The following is a 22,565-nucleotide window of genomic DNA, read 5'->3' on the forward strand; positions in this document are numbered from 1 at the left end:
CACACACACACACACACACACACCAGATGGTTCAGCGCAGACTCAGGACCGCACACTTGGGCTCTCACAGAAAATCGCGGGATCAAATGTGACTTTAGACATCAACAAACATGGAGGCAGACTGTTAGCAGCTGGTTGTTGCACTTGTGTGTGCTGTGTGTTTTGCACGCACACACAAGTGCAACAACCAGCTGCTGATGAACTCGAGGCTGAGAAGAGGGAATCAGCAGGTTTAAACATTTTATAGTGGCGGCGCTTCACGATCAACTCGCTCTCACTAATGTCTGTAAACCGCTCACATTACTGGATCATTTGAGCCTAATTATCCTCTAGTGTGCGGCCAGCATTAACCTTAGATTGTAAATCTAAGTGTGTGAGATTATCTGATTATTGATTGTTGGTGACATAATTGTATAAAAATTCTTTTTATTTGTCTTTATTTGTAATGTTTCGTCTGAGGACATTAAACTAAGTAAAAGAGAAGTGGAAAGCGTGAGGGAAAGGGAGGGAAGAATAGAATAAAGAGATCAAGAGAAGAAGGAGAGAAAAGAGAGTTAAGGATTAAGAAATGCAGCGGGATTGGAGGGGAAGAGAAAGCCTGGCAGAGAGAGACGAACCTAAAGGAGAAAAGATAGCAGATAGTTACAAAAAGAGTTTAAGAAATAGACAGACGAGACGAGGAAGGGCACACAGAAGAGCGAAACAGAGCCGGGACAGAGTTTCTCTGAGTCAAAGTCACAAGTCACTCCTGTCAGCTCTAATTGTGGCAACAAGGCACAGGGCCGTGAAACACATGTCCACTGTTGTGGAAAAAGCACAGGGAGGGGGGATATCATGAGGCCACAACCAGATGCTTTCTAAAAGGTATTTCTGTTTGAATTCATCTAGTTGAGGTGCACACATTATTATTTACAGCACTAGCCTGCGGGGAAGTTGACAGGGGAGAGAGGCAAGCATGCACTCAATCACGTTCACACCTCAAGTCAGCTGATTCAACACTTAAGAGCAGGTACAGCATACAAGAGCTACATGGGTAATCTAGCGACACAGATTCTTTAAAGAATGACCCAAAGAAATAACACAGTTTCTCCAACACATGTACTAGCGACCCTTCGACATCCCCACCTCCATCTGGCCAGAGCGGAAACAAAAATCTTAATACACTTAACACTAATGGATAAAGATGGCTGCCCCGTCCTTACGGTTCAGTTTAACACGTTCTTTATTGTAGATTTGTAGAGTGGAGCAGGAGACAAGAACAAATGATTGAGAAAAAGGAAATTCAAAGACCAGATGATTTCCAGCCTGGATCACGGAGGCACAACTTCACCACAGTAACACATTTCCAACGCATTCACAATAAGTCAATTCTTATCCTATTATTGGGGCGACCGTTAATCGGAAGGTCGGCGGTTCAATCCCCGGCTCCTCCAGGCTGCATGTCGAAGTGTCCTTGGGCAAGATACTGAACCCCAAATTGCCCCTGGTGGCTGTTCCACCAGTGTATGAATGTTTGTGACTGGTGAATGCAGATGTAGTGTAAAAGCGCTTTGAGTGGTTGAAAAGACTAGAAAGGCGCTATATAAATACGGAGCATTTACATTTACATCCTAAAGCATTATGCAGAGATGTTTTCATCGTTTATTTGCTCATATACTCGTGTGGTTCTAGACCTCTAAATCACTGCCCACATCTCAGATTTGTTCAGAAATTCAAACAGGCGTGGTGTTGTCCCTTATTGACAGCTGTTTCTTTCACTTGGAGAAACAATCAACCAATCAGAGTGGGATTAAGAATGGGAATAAAATATTCCTAAATGTATGGCTTACCTGGAGGTGACAGGCTTAATTAGCGTTGTGTGAACTCGTTTGGCGAGGGCTTGAAGGTAACAGACCTTCTTTAATAAGAAGTCCCGCACTCTAGCTTCAAGTCGACTGACATATATATTTAATCCATGTGTAAGAACTGGTCCGAGCAAGCAATGCCACAGTCGGCGGCACAGATTCGCTAATGATTGTTCAGATCAAAACAAAACAAAATGAACCCCATCTCAACAAGTAGTCGGCTAACATGCACAGAATGAATGACGCTGCTAATAGACTGAATTTTATTTATGCGTGTAGGGACTGTGGCCACCTCTCTGTGTGACCTTTCCTGTCATACTGAAGTCCAATCCCTGTCAGCGTGACAGATTTAAGCATTGTGGACAACCACGCACCTACTGTGCTGCAGATGAATGTATGAAGGGACAAGGCAAAGGATCATTATATAGAGGAGTGACATACTTATCATTATTCAACTCATCTTATGTAATACAGGAATAAACAGTAAGACCCAGGGACTAATCTGTCCTCTTACAGTACTTCATGCCACCATCAGGAGACCTAACCCTAACCCAGTTCTTCTGCATTGTATTACACTGCATGTATGTTGTTTTATTGCATGTAGACGATTTCATTTTAAATCTGGTCATTTCTCAATATTAATTGTGTTGTATACCATATAATATTACGGTTTATTTGATTGGGAACTGATCTGACGTACTGGGACAAACCCTCTGACAACCACAGTTTATACAGTAGTTGTAAACAAACTTGTTACATCTGCAGATGCAGGTTTGACAACTTTCTCTCCTGATGCTTCCTGCTCATTGTCAATGTCGTGACTGTCTCTGCAACAACAATGCTCTCATTAACTATCTCTGAATGATTTCCAGCAGGTCTTTGTACTCTTTGTGTAACCCTGGAGAATAAACCAATAGACTCGGTGTTGCTGAATTGCCATAAATAGCATTTACTGACACACCCTGGAAGATAGGATAATAGCAAAAGGGAGAGGCAATCTCTGTTTTCATTTGACTGAAAACAACACACGTCAATTTGGGACAAATATCCAGCAGGCAGACATTTATAACTTGCGTGATCTGTGGACATTTTCAAGAAGTAACTTCACACTATACTGGGATCTTTAGCTCAACAAACATTTATCTTTGACAGAAACATAGCAACAAAGAAGCACATTAGTTTGAGAGTAACGCTTTGTGCCATTTCTCATCCTAATCCCTTTGGCCAGTGATGCAATGAAAATCAAAACAATGTGAAAAGGTCACTGCCGCTCCTTTTTTACTTCAAGTCAGTTACACAAAGTCGGGCGTTAGTCACAGTTCCTATCCAGCTTTTCTTGAATGATGAAGTTTTGCGCCTTCTGGACCACAGCCTGCTTAGGGTTGGGTATCAAGAACTGGTTCCATGTTGGAGAAGAACCATGGATTTTATAAGACACATGTTTTTCAATTCTGCTCATTGGTTCCTAACTTTCTGCATATTATAGCTTTTGAACTGCTGTGAACATTTTACAGTCCATAAAAGTGTCTCTTATCTGCCAGGACCTGCTACGCCGACCAAACGCAGTACGTCAACAAAGCGTGAAGAAGAGAGTCCTTCTGTTTCCAGTCCCGGACCATGGCGGGCCGCAGCAAACGCTCCAAAGTTTGGCTTAGCTTCACTAAAAAAAGAGAACGCCGCAGCAAAATGCAACTGCTGCCGTAAGGAGGTTTGGTGCGAGGGAGGAAGGAGCTCCGACATGACGAAGCGTTTCCTTCAACACGGCGTGAATCTGAAGGAACGCACCGTGTTCAGTGTGTCGCGCTCTCCCAGCAACAAAGACGTCCCAGATCCAGCTAACGCTAACAGAAGCAACGTCTCAGGTACGACGTTCACCTTTTATACTGAAGGGAAACCAATGACGTCTACAGATGATTCAATATATATTTATACATATATACTTAGAGACGAGTCCCCAGAGACGCCCCTCTAGTACAGAGACTCCTTTCAATTTAGCCATGAAGGGGAAGATGAGCGAGGAGGATGGTCACCGAGCAGTGAAAGGATCTGTGGTGAAGGAATCAGAACCAATTTGATTTGATAAAACCGAAATGATACCCAAACCTAAGCCTGCTGCTCTGATGTTTGGGCTGTCACCATCCACCACATCCCCAGTATGCCGCCAATCAAACCAGGTCATACTACCCTCTATGAAACTACCATATGCGTCTCTAATCTAAGGTGCTTAGCAGAATGATTCTCAGTTCAAGTGAATTAATCAATGTTGTTCATCTGCTTCAGGAGCTCAGAAATGTTTTACTGGGCTCTCAGGCCAAAGCACAATCTCTGGATTCTTCTGTTTCATCATAGAGCTGTAGACACAACAAGAGAGTGCCCACTCACAACATAATACTTGGCATAAACAGAAAGCAATGGCTACACAAACGCTGTCACCCTTAAACATCTGAAAAAAATAATAAATATGGAGGTGAAGAGTGAAGAATATGGTGCATATAAAGCTCCAACAAGAAAGTGTATCCATTAAAATATTCTCCTAGTTGCTCTCTATTTTACATTGTGACAACACTTAGTAACTGGTAAACAATAAAGAACAACAGTACTGTCAGCAGTTTTGTAGTTTAAAATCACTTGAGAGCCATGATGTCTCTGAACAAACTAATGAGCCGAGAAGCCAAACTGAAACAAAAACTCACATCCACAAAGAAACTCACAGGGGGGCGCAGACTGTCAGTGGGTCTGGATCAACATCACAGCTACAGAAACTCTCTAATGAAATGCAGATTAATAACCATGCACGACCATTGTTGCAGTGGTCAATAAACTGGTGCGTAGGTGAAACCATCTGCCACTTTATACAAATGTCATCATATAATACATTCTCAAAACCAAGCGCAGTCTTTAATGCACTAAACTTTAATCTAAGAGTAAGTGTTGAAATTGTACAAAGAGTCGGCCTTATTCAAGATCAGTCAATATTAAAACGCTTTTGTAATTCAAATAGATAAATTGTCCATTTTTGTCTGAATATTGTTGGTGTGCTTGAAGGAGTAGTAAGGAACACATTATAAAGTCAGATATTCCCTGGGCACTAAGGGGAAATAATACACCTTATTAGGGAAAATAATCTATTATTACATCTGTTAGAATTTGTTTTTTGTATTATATCTGACCAGTTTCTACATGGCAGTTCACATACATATATTAAAGTGCTACAAAGCATTTGACTGCAGAAGGAATGTGAGATAGTGTCGCTGTTATGAAGCTGTCAGGGCCCAGAAATAGCAGCAGGAAACACGTGTGTACGGCTGCTTTCAGACCAGTTCAGCCGAGCCGTGTCCTGAGTCCTTGAGGAAGCCCGAAGGACTTTTTAATAAAGCGGTTGCCTTGCAAGACTTTAATGAGAAATTATTATTCTAGGGGAAAAAAACAACCCTGCACACGTTGCAGAAGAAACACAGGGGATGACAGCAACAGAATTACTGATGATACCTGGGATCAATTACAGCTGGATTGTGTAAAACCCACCACCAAATAACGCAGTCAAGAGCTTTGCAACTGCACATACTATTCGTTATTCTTAAGTTTCTAGTAAATAAAAGCGTTGCTTGTACTTACATGAAGCAAATTAGTGATGAAGATGCAGGTACAGCAGATACTGATCTCCGATGTGGAAGAACAGATCTTGCTCTGGAGTACTCTGTTGGAGGATCTGACAGATCTGCAGTCCTTAGAGCTCCAGGACGGACCGGGGCTGTCACCAGAGAAGCCAGAGCCATACCGGGGGCCGAGCAAAAACCTCAGTGGGAGACTAAATATAGAAACAAGTCAGGGGTTAACACACACACACTCTGCAAGAGTTTGGCAGTGCTGGCTGTCACCTGGGTTAAAGGTCCAGCAGCAACAAGCAGCTCTAGGTTGAAACGGAAGGAGGGATTTAAGTTAAAACTTGCACAGTTGATGTTAAATGATTGTTTTTTGAACTGCACTCAAACAATAAAGTGCCTCCTGTGCCAGATCTGCAGCTAGCTTAACTTAATCAAACTTTCCACACTAATGAAAAAATGGTGACCGGTCCTTAAGTTAATTTGACCTGAAATAAGCCATGTTGTCTTAATAGAGGGTGTGGACTGTGGACACTTAAGGCAATCTATTGCAGCAAAGAGCATCCACATAATTTGCAGCAGTTACTATAAACTGCAGAAGATGTTAAAGTTAAAAGAAGCTAACGGAAAGTCACTAAGCTAACGTTAGCTAACACAGGTCGGCTAACTTATCCCTCCTTACGTTCTTCCTTGAGTTGCTAAGACACAACAGACCACAAAGACAAAAGTAATGTCAATATTAAATACTGAACAGCTTTACATTAAATTTCGAAACGCTCAATCTGGCGTTAGCTTTTGGCAGGAAACGTTTGTGTCAAAAAGTTAGCTATTTAGCGACCGTGTGAAGGATGCGCATGCGCATTAGCTGCCCTGTGAGTACGACCTCTGCCAGGAAGAGTTGATTTAATGTTCAACAACTATTACTATGAAAACGTTCATATCTTCGCTGTGTGGCGTTGTTTGATGCATTAAAATGAGCTCTTCCCAAATATGAAAAGGCCACAAAACAAGTTAAAACATTATGCAAAGCTTGAAGCGACTTCTTCTATGATCCCTATGTTCCCCTAGATTGGACACAGAGGTCAAAGTTCACACAGGCTGGCTCAGCAGTTCAGAAAAGCCCCTGAACTAAATGTGCGTGTGGAGCTCCAGTGTCCTGCCCAGACTGTCTACAGTCATGACAGGTTGTATGTGTAAAATATTAAACGAGATGCTTTTAAAAACCTATGCAAGATCTGTTAATAAATCCAGTAGCATAAGTAAATAGTGACAGATAAGAGTACCAAGTTCCTAAACGAATAAAGGAATAGGCCTATTAAAAGTTGTGTGAAACAAATTAATTGAAGTAATCACTAACAGCTACAAATATGTGTGATTTGGTCTTGTTTGTGTAGCAGGTACCTTTAATTTCAGGTAGTATTGTGTGTATAAAATATTTCTATGCTGTTTATTAAGCGACAAATTATTGCTTTTCACATTAGGTGTTTCCTGACTTCCACACGGTATAAAACCCAAAACAAATTTACATTTATCATCATTTATCATTTGCTTTTATCCAAAGCGACTTACAATTGTTATACATGTCAGAGGTCGCACGCCTCTGGAGCAACTAAGAGTTAACTAACTTGGATAAGGTGATATTTCTCACAGGCTGTGCTAACAGGTGTTTGATGAGTATCAATACTACCAGTGAGCACCAGAGGTCAGCACAACATCATGTTACTGCAGGCTGCTGATGTCTGCAGGCAAAACCAACAGTTCTGGTAATTTAAAGGCAGAAAGCTGATAAGACATTCAGGACACTCTGTTTCATTATGAGCTGTTTAATATAACCAGAAACAACCAAAACCAAAATACTAACCACTGTAATGACTTTCAAAGCATTACTCATTGAATTGTTTATTTGAACACTTACTTCTATACAAACCTGAATTAGTATTTGGCTTCATTCAATGCAAATGATTTCAGTACGTGTGTCTTTACCATCCAATCCAACAGGGAACATCTTGTTTTCTTCTGCAGCAGTACAATTTTTATTTCTCTGTCACTTTATAATTGATAAATAGTGGATCTGAACTGTGCAGTCAGTTACACTAACTTTACTCTAAATATAAAGGCATCCCTTGCCTTCACTATAATTTTCCTGGATCTTTACATGTTCTCACTGTGTATTACTTAGTCACATGTTCTGGGGCTTTAGATCGTATCACACGGTCGTCGCCGTCATCATCATCATCTTCATATTCATGCTTGTCATTATCATTGTATGGGGAAGCTGTGGTTCAGGAGGTAGAGCGTGGGTTGGCTCCTGTCCACATGTCACGGAGACCTTGGGCAAGACACTGAACCCCTAAATGCTCCTGATGCGCTGGCCAGCACCCTGCGTGGTGGCTCGCTCGTTGTAGCCATCGGTGTGTGACCTTGTAAAGTGCTTTGGATAAAAGACGCAAATATAAATGTAGCCATTGACCATCATCATTATCTGTCAAGCTCACATTTTAAGTAAACGTGGATGAGTCTTAAGCCCTAAAAGTAAAAACACTTACAAGCTACATCTAGCACTTACAAGCTATCTGCCAATGAGGATAGTGTTGAACTGTCAAAAGCTCCAGAACAAGTGATTAAGTGGACCATGAGAGGAGTTTGTTTGTCAACTGCTGTTTTGATTGTCAAGAATGAATTGTCAAGCTCAGCGTTGAAGCTGTTGTGCTCCTGGTGTTCCAACTCTGACTGAGACACTTGATGTTGGTTTGTTCTTTGTCACCCATCTGTGGATTGTTCAAGATTAGTATTTGCTTTGTCGACATCGTTTCCTACAAGGGATCCTCTCACGCTAAAACTCATGCATGGATGGCTGTACTGTTGGGAACCCTGCCATTTCCCTTGTGCAAGGCATTGGCTTCAGAACTGGATCTGGAGCTGGTTCTTTTAAAACAGCCAGAACGGGTTAAATTAAGCAGATTAATTTCCCCATAAAGAAAAGAAGTATGACAAAGAAAGAAGCTAAAACTAAAAAATAATCTTTCATTTGCAATCCGCGAATAATTGCACAAAAGCCGGATTGTGGAAATCCAGGCTTACTCCCTTTGTACTGACTTACAATTTTAACCTCATTGTAATCACCACTGTTATCCAATTACATGCATTCTGTTATTCCCCACCCTGCACTTTGTTCAATAATAACCTCGAGATGGGTAATTCTAGTGAGGAGGACAGGGTGTCTGAAAGGAGTGTGAACCTGTCCCTGACTCATCCTTTTCAATATTTTCTCTAATCTAACTTTAATTGCTTGGCCTCAACTTTCAACTTTATTTTTAAAGATTCATTTTCTGAACTGCTTGAGAGCAGTTCTGCTCCGCTGGCTCCACACTCTGCCTGCAGGGCCTCTGATGATGGTATTTTGTTGATGAGGCACTTCACTCACCCAAATCAATTCTTCTGCACATCTCCACTGTCTCCTCCCCTTGTCATTGTTTCCTGCGAGGGCTAATGCACCCGACACGCATCCTTTCAGTCTTAAGTGAAGCCAGCTTTCTCTGTGTGTGAGGACATGTCACTGGCAACAAAAAAGCAAAGCAAAAAAAGACATGAGACAAAGAATAAGGCAAACAGCAGTGTTGGAGCTCGGGGGGGGGTCATTACAGTCGGCATGTGAGAACAGGAGCAGGGTCGGTCTCTGGAGCCAGCTAATTGAGCTCGGATGAGTGAGAGTATTCACAGGTAGGCACTATGTTTGACTGTTGTTCCCCCGCTTCCGTGTGGATGACTTTGAACAAAAGGGCAGACTCTTTCCCTAATCAAGCTAATGGAGTGGGAACATGCTGGTGGCTGAACTAGATGGGCAGCGACAGGTAGAAGGGCCTCCGAGGGATTTTAGGGAGTCTAAGGTAAGGACTTCAGTCTCTGATTGGCAGAACACAGGATAATAAAAAGCCCCTGCTTGTTCTGTCAGATCCATTAGCAGGTGGTTCAGGTCGGAGGAGCATACAGTGACAAGTACTGTGGTTCGTGTTAGCTGTCCACACTGCCAAAGAATAACTTCAGAGCTGATACTACACGCCTGCATGCTACGCCTGTGAGAGTAGATGCTAAATTAACCTGCTAAAACTTAACAGTGTCTTTGTACTTTAGTGTTTACCTGTACTCAAACACATTTGATTCCAGGACGGCAACGGAGTCGCAGCTGAGATGACCCTGCAAGGGAAGAAGTCACAATGGTGAGTGAATTCAGACAATACTAAGACCTATTCAGTATAAATACAGCTTTTATTGGAGTCCTGGGTACATACATTAAAACAAACTATAAAACAGCTCAGGTTTGAAGTTCTTTCTTGACCTGGGGAACAGATGTAGAGAAGACAGTCTTACTATAAGGTAAAATTAGTAGTAGCCATATTGATCTTTTGAGCATATCACCTGATCTTCATCAGCAAATAACCCAGTTGTGATAGAATTCCCACTTTTTCTTAGAAATATATGATGAAAAGCTCCATAACAGCTGCTAAATGTACCTTGTGTTGAGATTGTTTCCCAAACTGCTGTTTCCAAGGTCAAGTCCTTAACATCATCAGAAACATATGGAAATTTGCTCATTTACAATTCAGTGACAACTGGGCAAACGCCATCTTTTGATGAAGATGTTGACATGAAAAAAAGCTCCAGAACTGAAGTACACTCAACAGTCTGCCAGTCGAGTGTACTGCAGTTTACATTTGGAAAGCTGTACAGTAGTTTGTTCCCTAGCAGACCCGTCTAACAGACAGACAGCGCTATGTGTTGGCAGAGTCATTTAAAATTTTCCTGCTGCTCTGAGGAAATTGTCCTTACATGCTCCTGAGCTTTTATGGGTCGTTCTGACTGCGATCAGATGGAAATTAGAATCACATAAAGTCAGATGTCTTCTTATTAAACAGCATCAGGTGCAGGGTGGCTTTAGAGAAGGGAGTCAAGCCAGGAACAAATTTTCCTGGAGTTTGTCTGAAACCAGGTGAGGGTTAAACATAATCTAATTAAGAATGTACAATATTAAATTCTCCCCCTCAGGAGGCCTGGACTGGTGCTGTGCTGGTTTCTGCTCCAGATCTCTGTGCAACCTGACTACCATGTGTCAGCCGTCAACCTGCGGCACTTCATTGGCTGTGCAGTCCGGGAGTTCACCTTCCTGGCCAAGAAGCCCGGCTGCGGGGGGCTGCACATCACCACCGACGCCTGCTGGGGGCGCTGTGAGACCTGGGAGGTGAGCGGCTGGGAGGCAGTTCCTGTACAGTGCACGCAGGAGAGGAATGTAAATGTGATTGTACCAAGAGGTGACGTAAACAAACCTGACAACTTTACACAAAAGAAATGAGGCTGCTGTTTGCATCAGCTTACATTTGAAGAAAGCGAGAAGAAGAAAAGGAAGAAGGATTAGATGCAGATTCAGCCACTCAGACATGCAGACAAATACTGTACACTCAGAGACGGAGAGATTGGTTATCCCCATGTAGAATATAGGTTTTCACTTTCCACAGGGAGGTCAGTGCAAGGTCGGCTGCGAGTGCAGGCAGGGACTCAGCTGCTAGACAGACACAGTAGATATATGAACAAAAATGTAAACAGATAGAGAGTTAGGTATGTATGTCAGATGACCAAGAAAAATATATTCTGTGTTTATAGTAACCTTCTAAGTTTGTGTCACATAGTAATGGGAGGCTGTCTGGAGTGTAAATCTGGCATGAGAATGGGGAGGACGGGAGGCTTTTGGTGCAGTGTGCACTGAAATTGAGTTAACGTGCAAGAATGTAAAGCAGCGTGGAATGCAGAGATTGAAGTGACAGCAGCAGTTGCCTTAACCATGCCTCAAGTGCATAAGAGACACAGTTGGATTTCATAAGTCACCGGATACGTATTACAAAAAATGCTGTGAAATCTCAAGTTTCATCTGGTACATTGTATTCAGTGACAAGAGGCATTAGGGAGCTCATGAGTCTCTGCTTTATTATTGCAGTGTAGCTGGTGTGTGTGCAGGAGCCCTGAGCTTTGTTTTGTGATACTCTCTGGATCCCCTCAGGGAGGAGACTCATCTTTTTGTCTGCTCTACCCCACAGGGAGGTCAGAACGCAGTGGAGGGAGTCGATGTCTTGCTTTAGGGACAGTCTGTAGGACACACAGTTAGGGGGTCAGGGGTCACAGGACAGTCTCTTATTACAACTACCCAGCGGTAGGATTTACAATTTCCCCTTCTGTGCATTCAGCTGAAGTTATAAAACAGAAATGTTTAATTACTGCAACAGCAGAATCAAATTAAATTGCTAGAATGACAACACTACAAACATTTAATAAAGGCTTTGCGGATGTGTCACAAATCTCTCTTCAAACACAGCTTGATAGCAAAACGGAGTTTCACAAGCAAATTAGTCATGCAAAAATAATTACCAACTGAATAAAATCATTTGTTAAACATGAAAAGTCTAATAAGGTGGATTTGTTTCCACATCAGGTTACTGTGATGAGGGAAACGTTCTGGTCTACAGGCTGCTTTGTCGCTCAAATACATTATTAATTATTAATAACCATTAAAGGTACCTTGTGAAGTTTTTCACCACAAGTGGTGCAGGAGAGCAATGTTTTGATGAGTGGACCCTCCTACTATCCTCAGTGCATGTACGTGCCGTGAGGATGGAGGTGATTTGAAACAGAGGGCGGTAATGAATATCAACAGTTAGTTGGTGATGGTAATGAACTTTAAAAGCCAATAAAAAACGAAGAAGACTGTAAGATGGTTTTAAAAACAAGTAAATGTAGTTAAACCTGTTTGCTTCCCAAAACAGTAAATGTCCCATTTTAAATCTTCACCACAAATTGATGGATATTCATGCAATATAAAACAAAACAAAAAAGATCCATTTAATCAAAAAAACTAAACACTTTTGTGTCAAGTTGTACATTTAGAAAAATAACAAGTTTGTTACCCATGAGCTGCAGACTTCCAATATGGTCGTCAGTAATTTTACACCACCTGAAAGTCCTCTGGAGAGAAGACTGAAATGATCAGAGGCAAACTATAAAAGTAAACATAGGCTAATTAAATCTTTTCATATCAATCACCTTTGTTAAATGAGAAAATAATGTTTAAGGAGAAAAGTTATTAAGATCATTTCCTGTCCATTTGTATTTCTAGAAGCCGGTCCTGGACCCTCCCTTCATTGAGTCCTTCCAGCGGGTTTGTACCTACAACGAGACCCGTCTGGACTCTGTGAAACTCCCCAACTGCCAGGCAAACGTCGACCCAACGTACACCTACCCCGTGGCTCTGAGATGTGACTGTGGTGTCTGTCTGACCAGCACCACTGAATGTATAACATCTGTGTAACACAAATCTGAACAGGCAGGGAGTGGGGTAGAAATTCAGATCCAAAGATATATTTCATATGTTGTTGGTTGAGTGAAATGTTTGTGGACACAGTTATTCTTCCCCCTTTTGACAAGTAGTTGCCTAAAACAAGACTTCAGTTATTTGGCACTGCTTGTTAGAGACACTTCATTCACTTAGATAATTGCTCCTGAAAATGTTTATGCAGAAAGATTCAGTTTTTTTTATGTTGAGAAATGTATTAATTCTTTATATTTCTGTAAATTTAATGGTAAATCCATTAACCATTATAAAATAATGTTATGTTAGATTGCAATCCTGCTTTTAATGTAATCCAAAAGTACTTTTAGCAATTTTTTGTATATTAGAATTACTTAAGTAATTACTTTCCTGGTTTTTCTTTTATCCCCAAAGTGCTCAGAAATGTGAGCTATATTATATAAATAAATTACATCTTACACAGATGGTCTGCTTTATTACATTTTTTTATACTGATTTTATTTCAATGTATCCTTTTAACCAACATATCTTAATTAAAATAAGGAGAAGACAATCAATAAAAACATGAAATACAACATGTCACAGCACAAATCTCACTCACAAGCTCCACCTTATTTTTATTTGAATAGCACTTTGTTTTTTTATTTATTGAATTTTTAATTCATAATTTTATTGAATAATGGGGGGGGGGTTTATACTCTCTTTTTCCGAACACCTAGCTTTTTAATATGTATTGGTGTATATAGACAGAAGCAACTTGCCTACCCTGCCTTTAACACGGATCTACAGGGAAGACAAAGGTCAGGCTTGGCTGCAGAACCTCATCCCTGGAGCTTGTAGGGATTCAGCTTCCTGCTAAAGGACACTTCTTTGGGGCAGATGTTCACGGTCAGAGAGGCTCAAACCTGGACCTTCCACTTACCCTTCTAAACTTTATATGGTATAATATAGAATCTAAAATTAATATTATTCTTCTCACCTGAGACAACATGTGTGTTCTCTAAAATGTAGAAATGTGTCACCTGCTTTTTTTAGCACTTAAAAAAAAGAACGTTCCCTATAAACAAAGCAATTTGTGTACGACGTGTTGCGATTGTTGCAATTGACATAATTGATTATTCATCTTTCAAAGACTAATCAGTCACTGATGTGTGCCTAATCACGTGACCACTCATTAGTGCTTAATTATTGACTGACCTGAGCTTTGAGGCCAAACTTCCTGCTGGTTAGTCATCAGTAGCGGGGCAGAAAAACAGAGTATGATTCCCAAGGAGAACAGGGTTTATGTAATCCCTGAGAGCCCGCATGTGACCGAGGAGCCGCAGGGCTGAGTTTGAGCCCCAGCGCTCAGAGGGGAGCACACAAACACTCCCTATCTGTCTCAGTTTGGCTTCGTTAACACTGCAAGTCTTTATACTTTAGCTCTGAACTGCTGCTAAAACCTGATGTTATTCAAGGATGGCTATTAATACGAATTCTATTATTAGGGCTCATTGCCTTCAGTATATACTTTTTGAAACAAAAAATAACTAATAACATCTGGGAATGCATCTGTTTATCTTAAGTGAAAATAAGTAATATTAAACTTTTTTTTAATTATTTGTATTTTCTGAGCCGTCCTCATCACAAGAGGAGCTTTTTACACAACATAAAAAATCTGTTAAACCAGTCTGGGCCTTAATTTCTCTATTTAAAAAATAAAAACAATGAGCCTTATTTACTATGTAACAGACAGCGGATAGATAAATAGACATGACAGCATAATACAGGACATCGAATATGATTTTATGCGTCAATCACAAAATAACAATGAGAGAATGACTGTGTCTGATCTGTGTCACATCGAGGGCAAAAGAATAAGGGCTGCAGTGTAAATGAAAAAATGTGCATCCCCACTCTCTGTGGATCATAAAAATACTCCAATACAGATGTTGGATATACTGCTCTCCGTAGAGGCGGCCAAAGCGAATCATCTGTTTTCATCTCGTTTGCAAAACCAGCAAGTAAAGATCTGATGATCCACCTATTTGATAGTATGGGCTTTTTTTTTTTACAACCCTCCCCATTCACCCAGGCTTGGGGACCAGCAATTACGAAGGCGCTGACTTGTGCATCTCCCAGTGGGTGGGAATCAACCTGGGGTTCAGTTTCTTGCCCATGCCAACATGACATGTGGGCAAGAGGTGGGTTTCGACAACCCACTCTACCGGATGAGCCACAGCTGCCCCAAAAGGCGAGAAGAAATAGTTACCTGAAATGTTCAGTAGCATGAAACATTAATATTTAATTTGAAAACATCACTGCATGATACATTTGTTATAATTTCTCAGTTTCAGTAAGTTACGGTGCCGGATTTTCACTTGTTATCACAGGATCAAACCTATGAACTTAAAACAGCCATCAGGTCGCCTGACAGTGAGAATGGGACTGACGCTGTATCAATGAGCACAAAGGCAATCATTATTATTGATTCTGCTCCATTTAGAAGAAAAATAAGTGCTTCGATAAATATGGTTAGCTAATACCTGGAGTAAATCTGAATCAGCTGACTTTTCTGGCTGAGGTCAGGAAGTAAAACATACACCCTTTAGTGCACAGAACATTTTAGTCTCTTTTTTTAAAGTTATAAATTCATCAAAAGATATACAGGTGTCAAATTTGAATTTTTACTAAATTTTGTGTGTCAAATTCTTCATTTTCAGCTTCTGTTAAGTTGCAAAATCATAAACTTATGACATTACATTTAACATAAATTTAATAAATTTTGAGCATGTAGCTCGCAAAGAAAGTTTGAACCAGATCTTTAAGGCGGTTAATCGAAGATCAAGGAACCTGTCAACCAATTGGATTTTGGAATTTCAAAAGAACACAAAATAATGACTCATAGTGGAGGCATTAACCCTTATAGAAGCAAAACATGCACAAGTACGATAATATCATTTGATCAACTTTGATTTATCCGTATTGCATGTGAATATAGTTTAAAATGTACAAAATGAAAACATTTTTTGGCCAGTAGCAGAACTTTCACTTGCTAGTTTGTGTCCTCAAGAATCAAACAAAATAAAACAGGTTATCTTGTTAGATTCTCTTCCACAATGTGCAGCTGACAAAATGACAGCAGTCATTATATAATGCAAAGGAACTTCTTTGCAGCCATCCACTCTGCAGAGTTTTGAACAGAAAATTACACTAACATAAAAGAGGGAAATGCGTGAGCAAACCGAAGTCTGTGTGAGTGCTGAAGAGGCTTTTAAGAGAAAATGCAGAGGTTAAAAGGAGAAACAGAGGAGAGGTTAGCTGTCTGGACCGTTGGCTCTCCTGAGACCTCCGTTATCTTCAACAACCCTGACAGGAGAGTCGCCCTAACAACCCCCGCTGTCCTAATCATTCCTGACATTACCACTTCCTCCTTCGACTGTAGGGAGCGGCGTGCAGGGGGTGTGGGGTGGGGCTGCAACAGCTCTTGGCAGGGGGAATATAACACAGCAGAGAGGAAGGAGGAGGAAACCATCAATGGATGATCCTAACGTGAGGTAAGACCTCCTCTGGGAGCTCAGGAGGAGATACAAGGACTCATATCAGAGACCTTTTATTCTCGGTGAAATGAGGGATGATTCACAGGTCAAAGATGGTTGCTTCAACACTCAGCCAACAAATTACTGCTCACTAAAACTAAATTTTATGCAATGGTCTTTGGTACAAGACATAGAATTTGATTAGAATCCTTTTCCCCATGAAGTTCGTTGTCATTACTTTCTCCATAGTAAAACAGTGGCTCACGGCCGTAATTCTGTCGCAGATCGTGTGTAGAGAGTTCCCCAACTTGACACACAAACTTAACTAACAATTGATCATTTCTCTTCTAGGCGGAATTTTCTAAATGCATAACTGATCTTTGGGCCACAAGCAAACTATCCATCAAACAGACAGACAGGGAGTAAAAGTATAAGATACTGGATTTTTGAGGCAGATACTGACATTTGGGAGTTAAAAATAGCTAATGTCAGTCGATTCAGCAGCCTGGCGGATTTATCGGTGTATTTCTGATATAAACATCTTGTTTCTGTTGTGGTTGATGGTCATGAAATGTGTCAGGTGGCGCAACACCTGAAATTTTAACTGACATTAAAATTGATGTGTCAACCTGACAGTTACACTGAAATAACTCACTGAAACAGGGTTAGTTTCTTACTTTCTCTCAGTAGTAAAGGGTTAAACACTTCCACTGCTTCTGAAACGGCAGGTACCAACTGGGCTAATGAATTATACAGTCGCTCCTGCAGGGGTGTGCTGATGGCGAGGAGGATCTGTGAGGACCACAAAGCTTCTGAGGAGGAAGGAGAGAACAGCAGAGCAGCTCTATTGGGTGAGATTTCTCCAGGGATATACCCTGCCTGAGATTGTTATCGCCTACCATCGACATGTAATATGACGGAGGTGGCGTGGGCGGAGGCTGATTGATGAACTCGCTTTTGTTTGCAGAAAATTCTGCACACAGCATTTTTTCAGCTGTGGAATCATCATGGTTAGCAATAATTCACCAGTTTCCTTGTTGGTTCTAAAGACTCACAGATACTGAAACTTTTAATCTGCTACATTTCAATGGGAAATATTGGACTTTTTACTCCACTTCTACAAGTTTTTACATTTCAATTCTTTTTACATTCAAAACATGAGCTATTAGTCTTTCTTTACAAGAAAAATATATTTTTTTTAATGCCTAAAATGACCTATCTTTACATTTATGTGACAAGGACCTCTAGTAGTCTGTGTATTATGACTGTAGCTGTCAGGAATATAAGGTGGAAGTAGTGTGACAGTGTTAAGATGCTTAAAATGAACTAGCTTCATCTCATTCAACCACGTCTGAAGGCAGAAGTGTTTATAGCTGCCACAAATGGCCACATTTGAAGGCTAAGTGTGAAACTGGCCGTCATAAAGAGGGGTGAGGTGCGATAATTGTTCACATGGGGATGACTGCAGACCCAATTAGACACATTCGTCTTAAAGGCAAAACACTGAACCTGAAAGCAGAACTAATGGTAGTCTATTGACAAGGCACGTTAATATGTTTATCACCTTTAAAACACAAACGTGATTCAAAGTGCTTCACATTAGCCACATAAACATGACAATAAAATCAGTGTAAGGAGGATAAAATATAACACGTTTCTGTGCAGTTAGAATGGTGTAATGACTAGCCTCTAGTTCAAAAAAGGAAATAAAAGTGCAGTGGAGAAATTGAATCATTCAGAGAAACAAACTACAGTTTTCCTAACAATCCCCCTCGCTGCAGTAGAACAGACCGCCCTCTGGATACTTTAAATACTACTGACAGATACTATAACCGTGAGGGGGGGCGGTGGGGTCACAAATAAAACAATAATGCCATTACAACACTGGGAGGCAAACCTGCATTGTTTACATCCATGTTATCTTCTTTCCCCTGCCTGTGTTGGTGCATTACCTCAACCTGCAGATCAGTGTAATAGAGTGAAACCATTGGCAGGAATGCACATCGTGTCGCCTGTGCGCCAATACATGGGGACCCACATGTACAAACATTGCTCTGTAGCTCTTGGATTGGGGACTCGGGAGGGTCGGCGGTTCGAGTCCAGCACGGCCCTCTGCTGAAAGTGTCCTTAAGCAAGGCCCTGAACCTTAACTGCTCCCTGGGCATGGCACAATGGCTGCCCACTGCTCCCAATTAGGATGGATTAAATGCAGAGAACAGAGGAGGCAATTAGCTTAGCTTAGCATAAAGACTGGAAAGGCCTGCCTGTCTCCAAAGGTTCCCATCTACCAACATATCAAAAGCTTTGTGATTAACATGTTATATCTCGTTTGTTTAGTAATCTGCACACACACAGAAACGTAAAAATGACAACTTGTGTTTTTTAATTTTTATGTAACAATTTCTGAGGTGTAGTGACTTCTGGGAGTCTCGTAGTAATAGTGATAGCAAAGACACTGCAGTACTGCATGGATGGATAAATAGTTGTTATAGTTAAATAGTTTAAGTTTACTTACTTATGCAGCGTTCTAACAAGATCAAATCAAGCGCACCGATGGTGTGGTGGCAGCGATGATGGCTCAGTGGGGCTTTAAATCCTGTATATTCCCTAGTCTGTTTTACCTCCACCTCATCTTGATGATGTAACCTGCTGAAATCAGATCAGACAAAATGTCCTTACATGTAAGAAACAGACACTGTGTGCACAAAGACAGTACAGTCCATGCACACACACACACGCTCACAGGTGAACAAGAGGCGCGACTACACGCAGTTACACATGCAAATATACTTTGGATCAAATTCATGCACACAAATTTCTCTCTTACCCAGAAACTTTTTTAACTTTGAGACCAGCACAGAGGATTCAGTCTGGTCATTGGTGAGCAGTGTCCCGGTGAACAAAAGTCTTGTGGTGATTAAGAATCAAAGACATGCAGTCATTTGAAAAGTAGAAAATCTAAACACCATAATGACATTATGAACTGGAATTAGTGAACGAATGCACATGTATGTAATACGTTAGCCTCCAATAACCTAATACTTTACATTGCATTTAATTGATTCTTAATTGCCACCTTTTTTCTTTATTCGTCAATCCACATCTCTGTCCTTTGCGGTGGCACTATTCCAACTGTGTCCGGGGATCAAGTGAGTTTGTACAGTACATCGTGTCTTATGTGAAGGTTTTGATTTGGGAACACAGTGTTGGTCCCTTCAAAGAATAGTACAGATCCAAGATTTTAATTTCTTAGAAGTGTTTCCACGGATGTTTGATGATCTATTGATTCAGGTTTGCTGTTTAGTGAAGTATCATATACTAATGAAGGTAGCAGGATGCTGTCCAGCCATTTAATTAAAAAGTTTGTCCGGTCCTTCTCACATCAGTTTCATTTGAAAGTTTTCCACGTTCTTGTCATGTGGCAGTTTCCAACTTATTAAATAATCCTTATATTGACAGCAGCTATGGGGAAGGAATGGATAACATGACCGTGGTCTCCAGCAAAACATGTTTCATCCACATGAAGCCGTCAGGCGAAATTGCTGTTTGATATCGAACACAGCAGACACATGAAGGCGTTTCAGTGCCCGATAACGGACATTCAAGGGAAAGATTTTGTTTCAAAGCAGCTGAGGCTAATCGGACTCCATAAAGATGATGAGGCATTTTAACTCTTCACTCACAGGGATTTGTTTTGATACTGTATTAACAGTTTCATCCATAAAGTCCATAAATTTCCTTTATATTTTAAGAGCCATTTTTTGTTTGTAAAAGGTTGCGTTGCTGCTTCAGGGTGAATTCAGAACAAGAATGGCACTTTCTGCCTTTCAGGTAGTTCCCTTACATAAACTGGATTTAAGAGACTGAGAGACTGTCCCAGTTTGGGTCTGATAAAGTGGAACAACGTCATATTGACTGCTTGTTATGTTCTGCATTTTTCATGTTGTATTAGCCTGTAATATTTATGACAAAAACAAAAAGTTATTTCACAGATTTTTCATCTCTGAAGTTTTTTGTTTTGTGATTTCACTCACGTTGTTTTATAGCTTCGGGTCAATAACAATGTCACAGTTTATTTCTTCACTGATTAAACCACAGTATGTGTGTACACTTCTTTTATTAACTCATTAAGGCCAATTTATACTCCTTCTTCTTCTGCCTCAACCAGTTCAAGGGTCGTACATCCCGACAATGCCTTCTCTCATCTCTGCATTTTAGTCATGTCACTGTAAGGCACTCCTGTTCAACATCGATCATCTCCATCTCCAACATGATCCTCTCAGTTTCAGTCGTCATTGTTTGTAGTAGGCTACACCAAAGAAGAAGAAACTCAACAGAGTGGAACATGGAAACCGCACCGCCAACTAGCATTTTGGAGGTGTAATTGCAGAGCGATTGTGACACCAAGGAACAAATAGCGACAGCATAGACTCAGCGCTAAAGATAAATTGGCCTTTAAAATGCTGAAAGCATGAACTCACCTTTGGTGTGATGAGCCAGCTGGTGTGTTGCATTCAGGTACCTCTGGATTTTGGGAGTTTTTATTGCTTCTACTGTGTGAAGGTCCTGTGAAAATGGATTTAAGGCCTCACAGTATCAAGCAGGACTGCCGGCTGTGGAATATGTAGAAGAATAAACTGAATATTTTCAATTGCTGCTCAAATATTGAATAAAAACAAAATAAATACCCATTTTGGCGATCAAAGATTATAGTTGCTTTCTATTGTTTAAACAGTAACAGCATTTGTTTCATAATAAAACATGAAGGCATAACTTCTAAATATTTTCTGAAGTTGTTAAAGACTTATCATCAATTATTATCAGTAAACAGGGAAAAGACTAGGCTTGTAATTATGTATGAACAGCTGAGACACTTTGACACACACAGATCTGAAAAAAAGCAAGTGAGTGGACCTTAAATTATCAGTATTTCACTAATAAACAACCATTTCCAAGGTCAAGAATGAACTTTGACACGTGACCAAAGTAAAGCTAAAATGCGAATTTTCCTGTAATTTATCACAAACGCCTGAGTGAGCCACAAAAACAAACACGCAAGCATGTAAGATGCAGATAGAGGAGCTAAAGAAATCTATATAACTGTGTGTGTGCGCGGACACGGCAGCAAACTGCAAATGTCACCTCATGGAAGCTGGATCGATAAAGAATTACAGGAACTTTCCTTGTCAGTTTCTTTCTGCTTCATTGGATATTGCTCCTTTTAAGAAAGTATTTTTTGTTTCCCTGAAGTGTGGTGGCGTGATGGTTGGTGGCATATTGTTATTAGTCAGCTCACCTGCGCGCTTCATCTTTAGAAACATGCTTTAAAAATCCTCGGCGCTCTCTATAAATTTCAGGGATTATCTGCAGCGGTTGACACGCTACCAGGCTGGTAAAATTAAATCTGCACCATTCATTTTACATCTTAATATCACCTGGGAGTTTCTCCAACTTTTTGGTTAATTCAACAAATGTAAATGAATCCCTAAGATCTATTTTCCTCTGAATCAGTGATATTAAATGAGTCATCCAGCTGAATCAGATCAGGCTGGAAAAGTTTTATATTTGCATTTGTTTTTCACTAATTTAACATAAATCATGGCTCATTTTGAATGACCTTAGCTGACAAAATTAATGCTTTTGGCATAAAATTTCTTACTTTTACCCAAAATGTACCACATATTTTGTATTTTGAAACCAGAATTTCCAGTTGAGCTGTAATATTTCCTTGACTTTGAAACGAGCTTTAAAGAAATTGCCTCTAAAGTTGTTGATTCACACAAAGAGAAACTAAGATACTAACTCCAACACATTGTGATTGACACTAAAAAGAAACAATTCTGAAGTAAATGAGCTTCAAAAGCACTTTCACGTCATCCTTCAGGGAGAGAAAGCCTTTCACACATCTACTTTTCACCGGCAGCAATTAAATATGTTTTCCAAGAGAATCTGCCGGCACATCCCGAGCTGACAGGTGTCAGTTTGGGTAAAAGAATGTGTCTCCTCCTTTCTATTTCAGATGACACTAATGGGGATAAGCATGTGCTTTGTCTTGGCACCAAAATGAAGCTCAGCTTTAAGTTTTGCACACAGCGGAGACTTCATGTGTCCGGGCAGAGCCGCAGGTGGGCAGGCTGGAGCTGCAGCAGAGTCCTGACAGGCCAATTTCTCCTCCGTTTCCTTTGGCTCGCCATCTGCACTCACCGTCCACAGGGAAACTAAGCGTGATAATTCTGCTGTCTGCCAGTAA

General features: G+C 40.7%; 3 protein-coding genes across 7 annotated transcripts in view; 1 reads left to right on the forward strand and 2 right to left on the reverse strand.

Moving 5' to 3' along the window:
• syne2b (spectrin repeat containing, nuclear envelope 2b) overlaps nucleotides 1-6,301 on the reverse strand; it is a 160,869-nt gene extending 154,568 nt beyond the window's left edge. Inside the window, exons 1-2 of the mRNA XM_046063265.1 lie at nucleotides 6,207-6,301; nucleotides 5,460-5,652 (exon numbers count right to left, since the gene is read on the reverse strand). The gene's annotated coding sequence lies outside the window, so the exon portion shown is untranslated. The remainder of the gene's footprint in view (nucleotides 1-5,459; nucleotides 5,653-6,206) is intronic.
• Nucleotides 5,598-13,205, forward strand: gphb5 (glycoprotein hormone subunit beta 5). 5 transcript variants are annotated; one of them, XM_046062563.1, is made up of 4 exons: nucleotides 5,598-5,668; nucleotides 9,611-9,663; nucleotides 10,490-10,682; nucleotides 12,606-13,205. In XM_046062563.1, exons 2-4 carry the CDS (start codon nucleotides 9,635-9,637, stop codon nucleotides 12,795-12,797), a joined length of 414 nt encoding a protein of 137 aa, XP_045918519.1. In that variant the 5' UTR covers nucleotides 5,598-5,668; nucleotides 9,611-9,634; the 3' UTR covers nucleotides 12,798-13,205. The 5 variants fall into 5 exon arrangements, with proteins under 5 accessions (XP_045918519.1, XP_045918520.1, XP_045918518.1 ...); XM_046062564.1 differs by lacking the exon at nucleotides 5,598-5,668 and adding an exon at nucleotides 6,612-6,630; XM_046062562.1 differs by lacking the exon at nucleotides 5,598-5,668 and adding an exon at nucleotides 8,965-9,166.
• Nucleotides 13,206-20,447: 7,242 nt separating this feature from the next.
• The window catches only part of kcnh5b (potassium voltage-gated channel, subfamily H (eag-related), member 5b), a 1,142,829-nt gene continuing 1,140,711 nt past the window's right edge, over nucleotides 20,448-22,565 (reverse strand). The window contains exons 14-15 of the mRNA XM_046063266.1: nucleotides 20,797-20,928; nucleotides 20,448-20,624 (exon numbers count right to left, since the gene is read on the reverse strand). The gene's annotated coding sequence lies outside the window, so the exon portion shown is untranslated. The remainder of the gene's footprint in view (nucleotides 20,625-20,796; nucleotides 20,929-22,565) is intronic.

Source organism: Micropterus dolomieu, linkage group LG11, assembly GCF_021292245.1.
Source record: "Micropterus dolomieu isolate WLL.071019.BEF.003 ecotype Adirondacks linkage group LG11, ASM2129224v1, whole genome shotgun sequence".
NCBI classification, from domain to species: Eukaryota; Metazoa; Chordata; class Actinopteri; order Centrarchiformes; family Centrarchidae; genus Micropterus; species Micropterus dolomieu.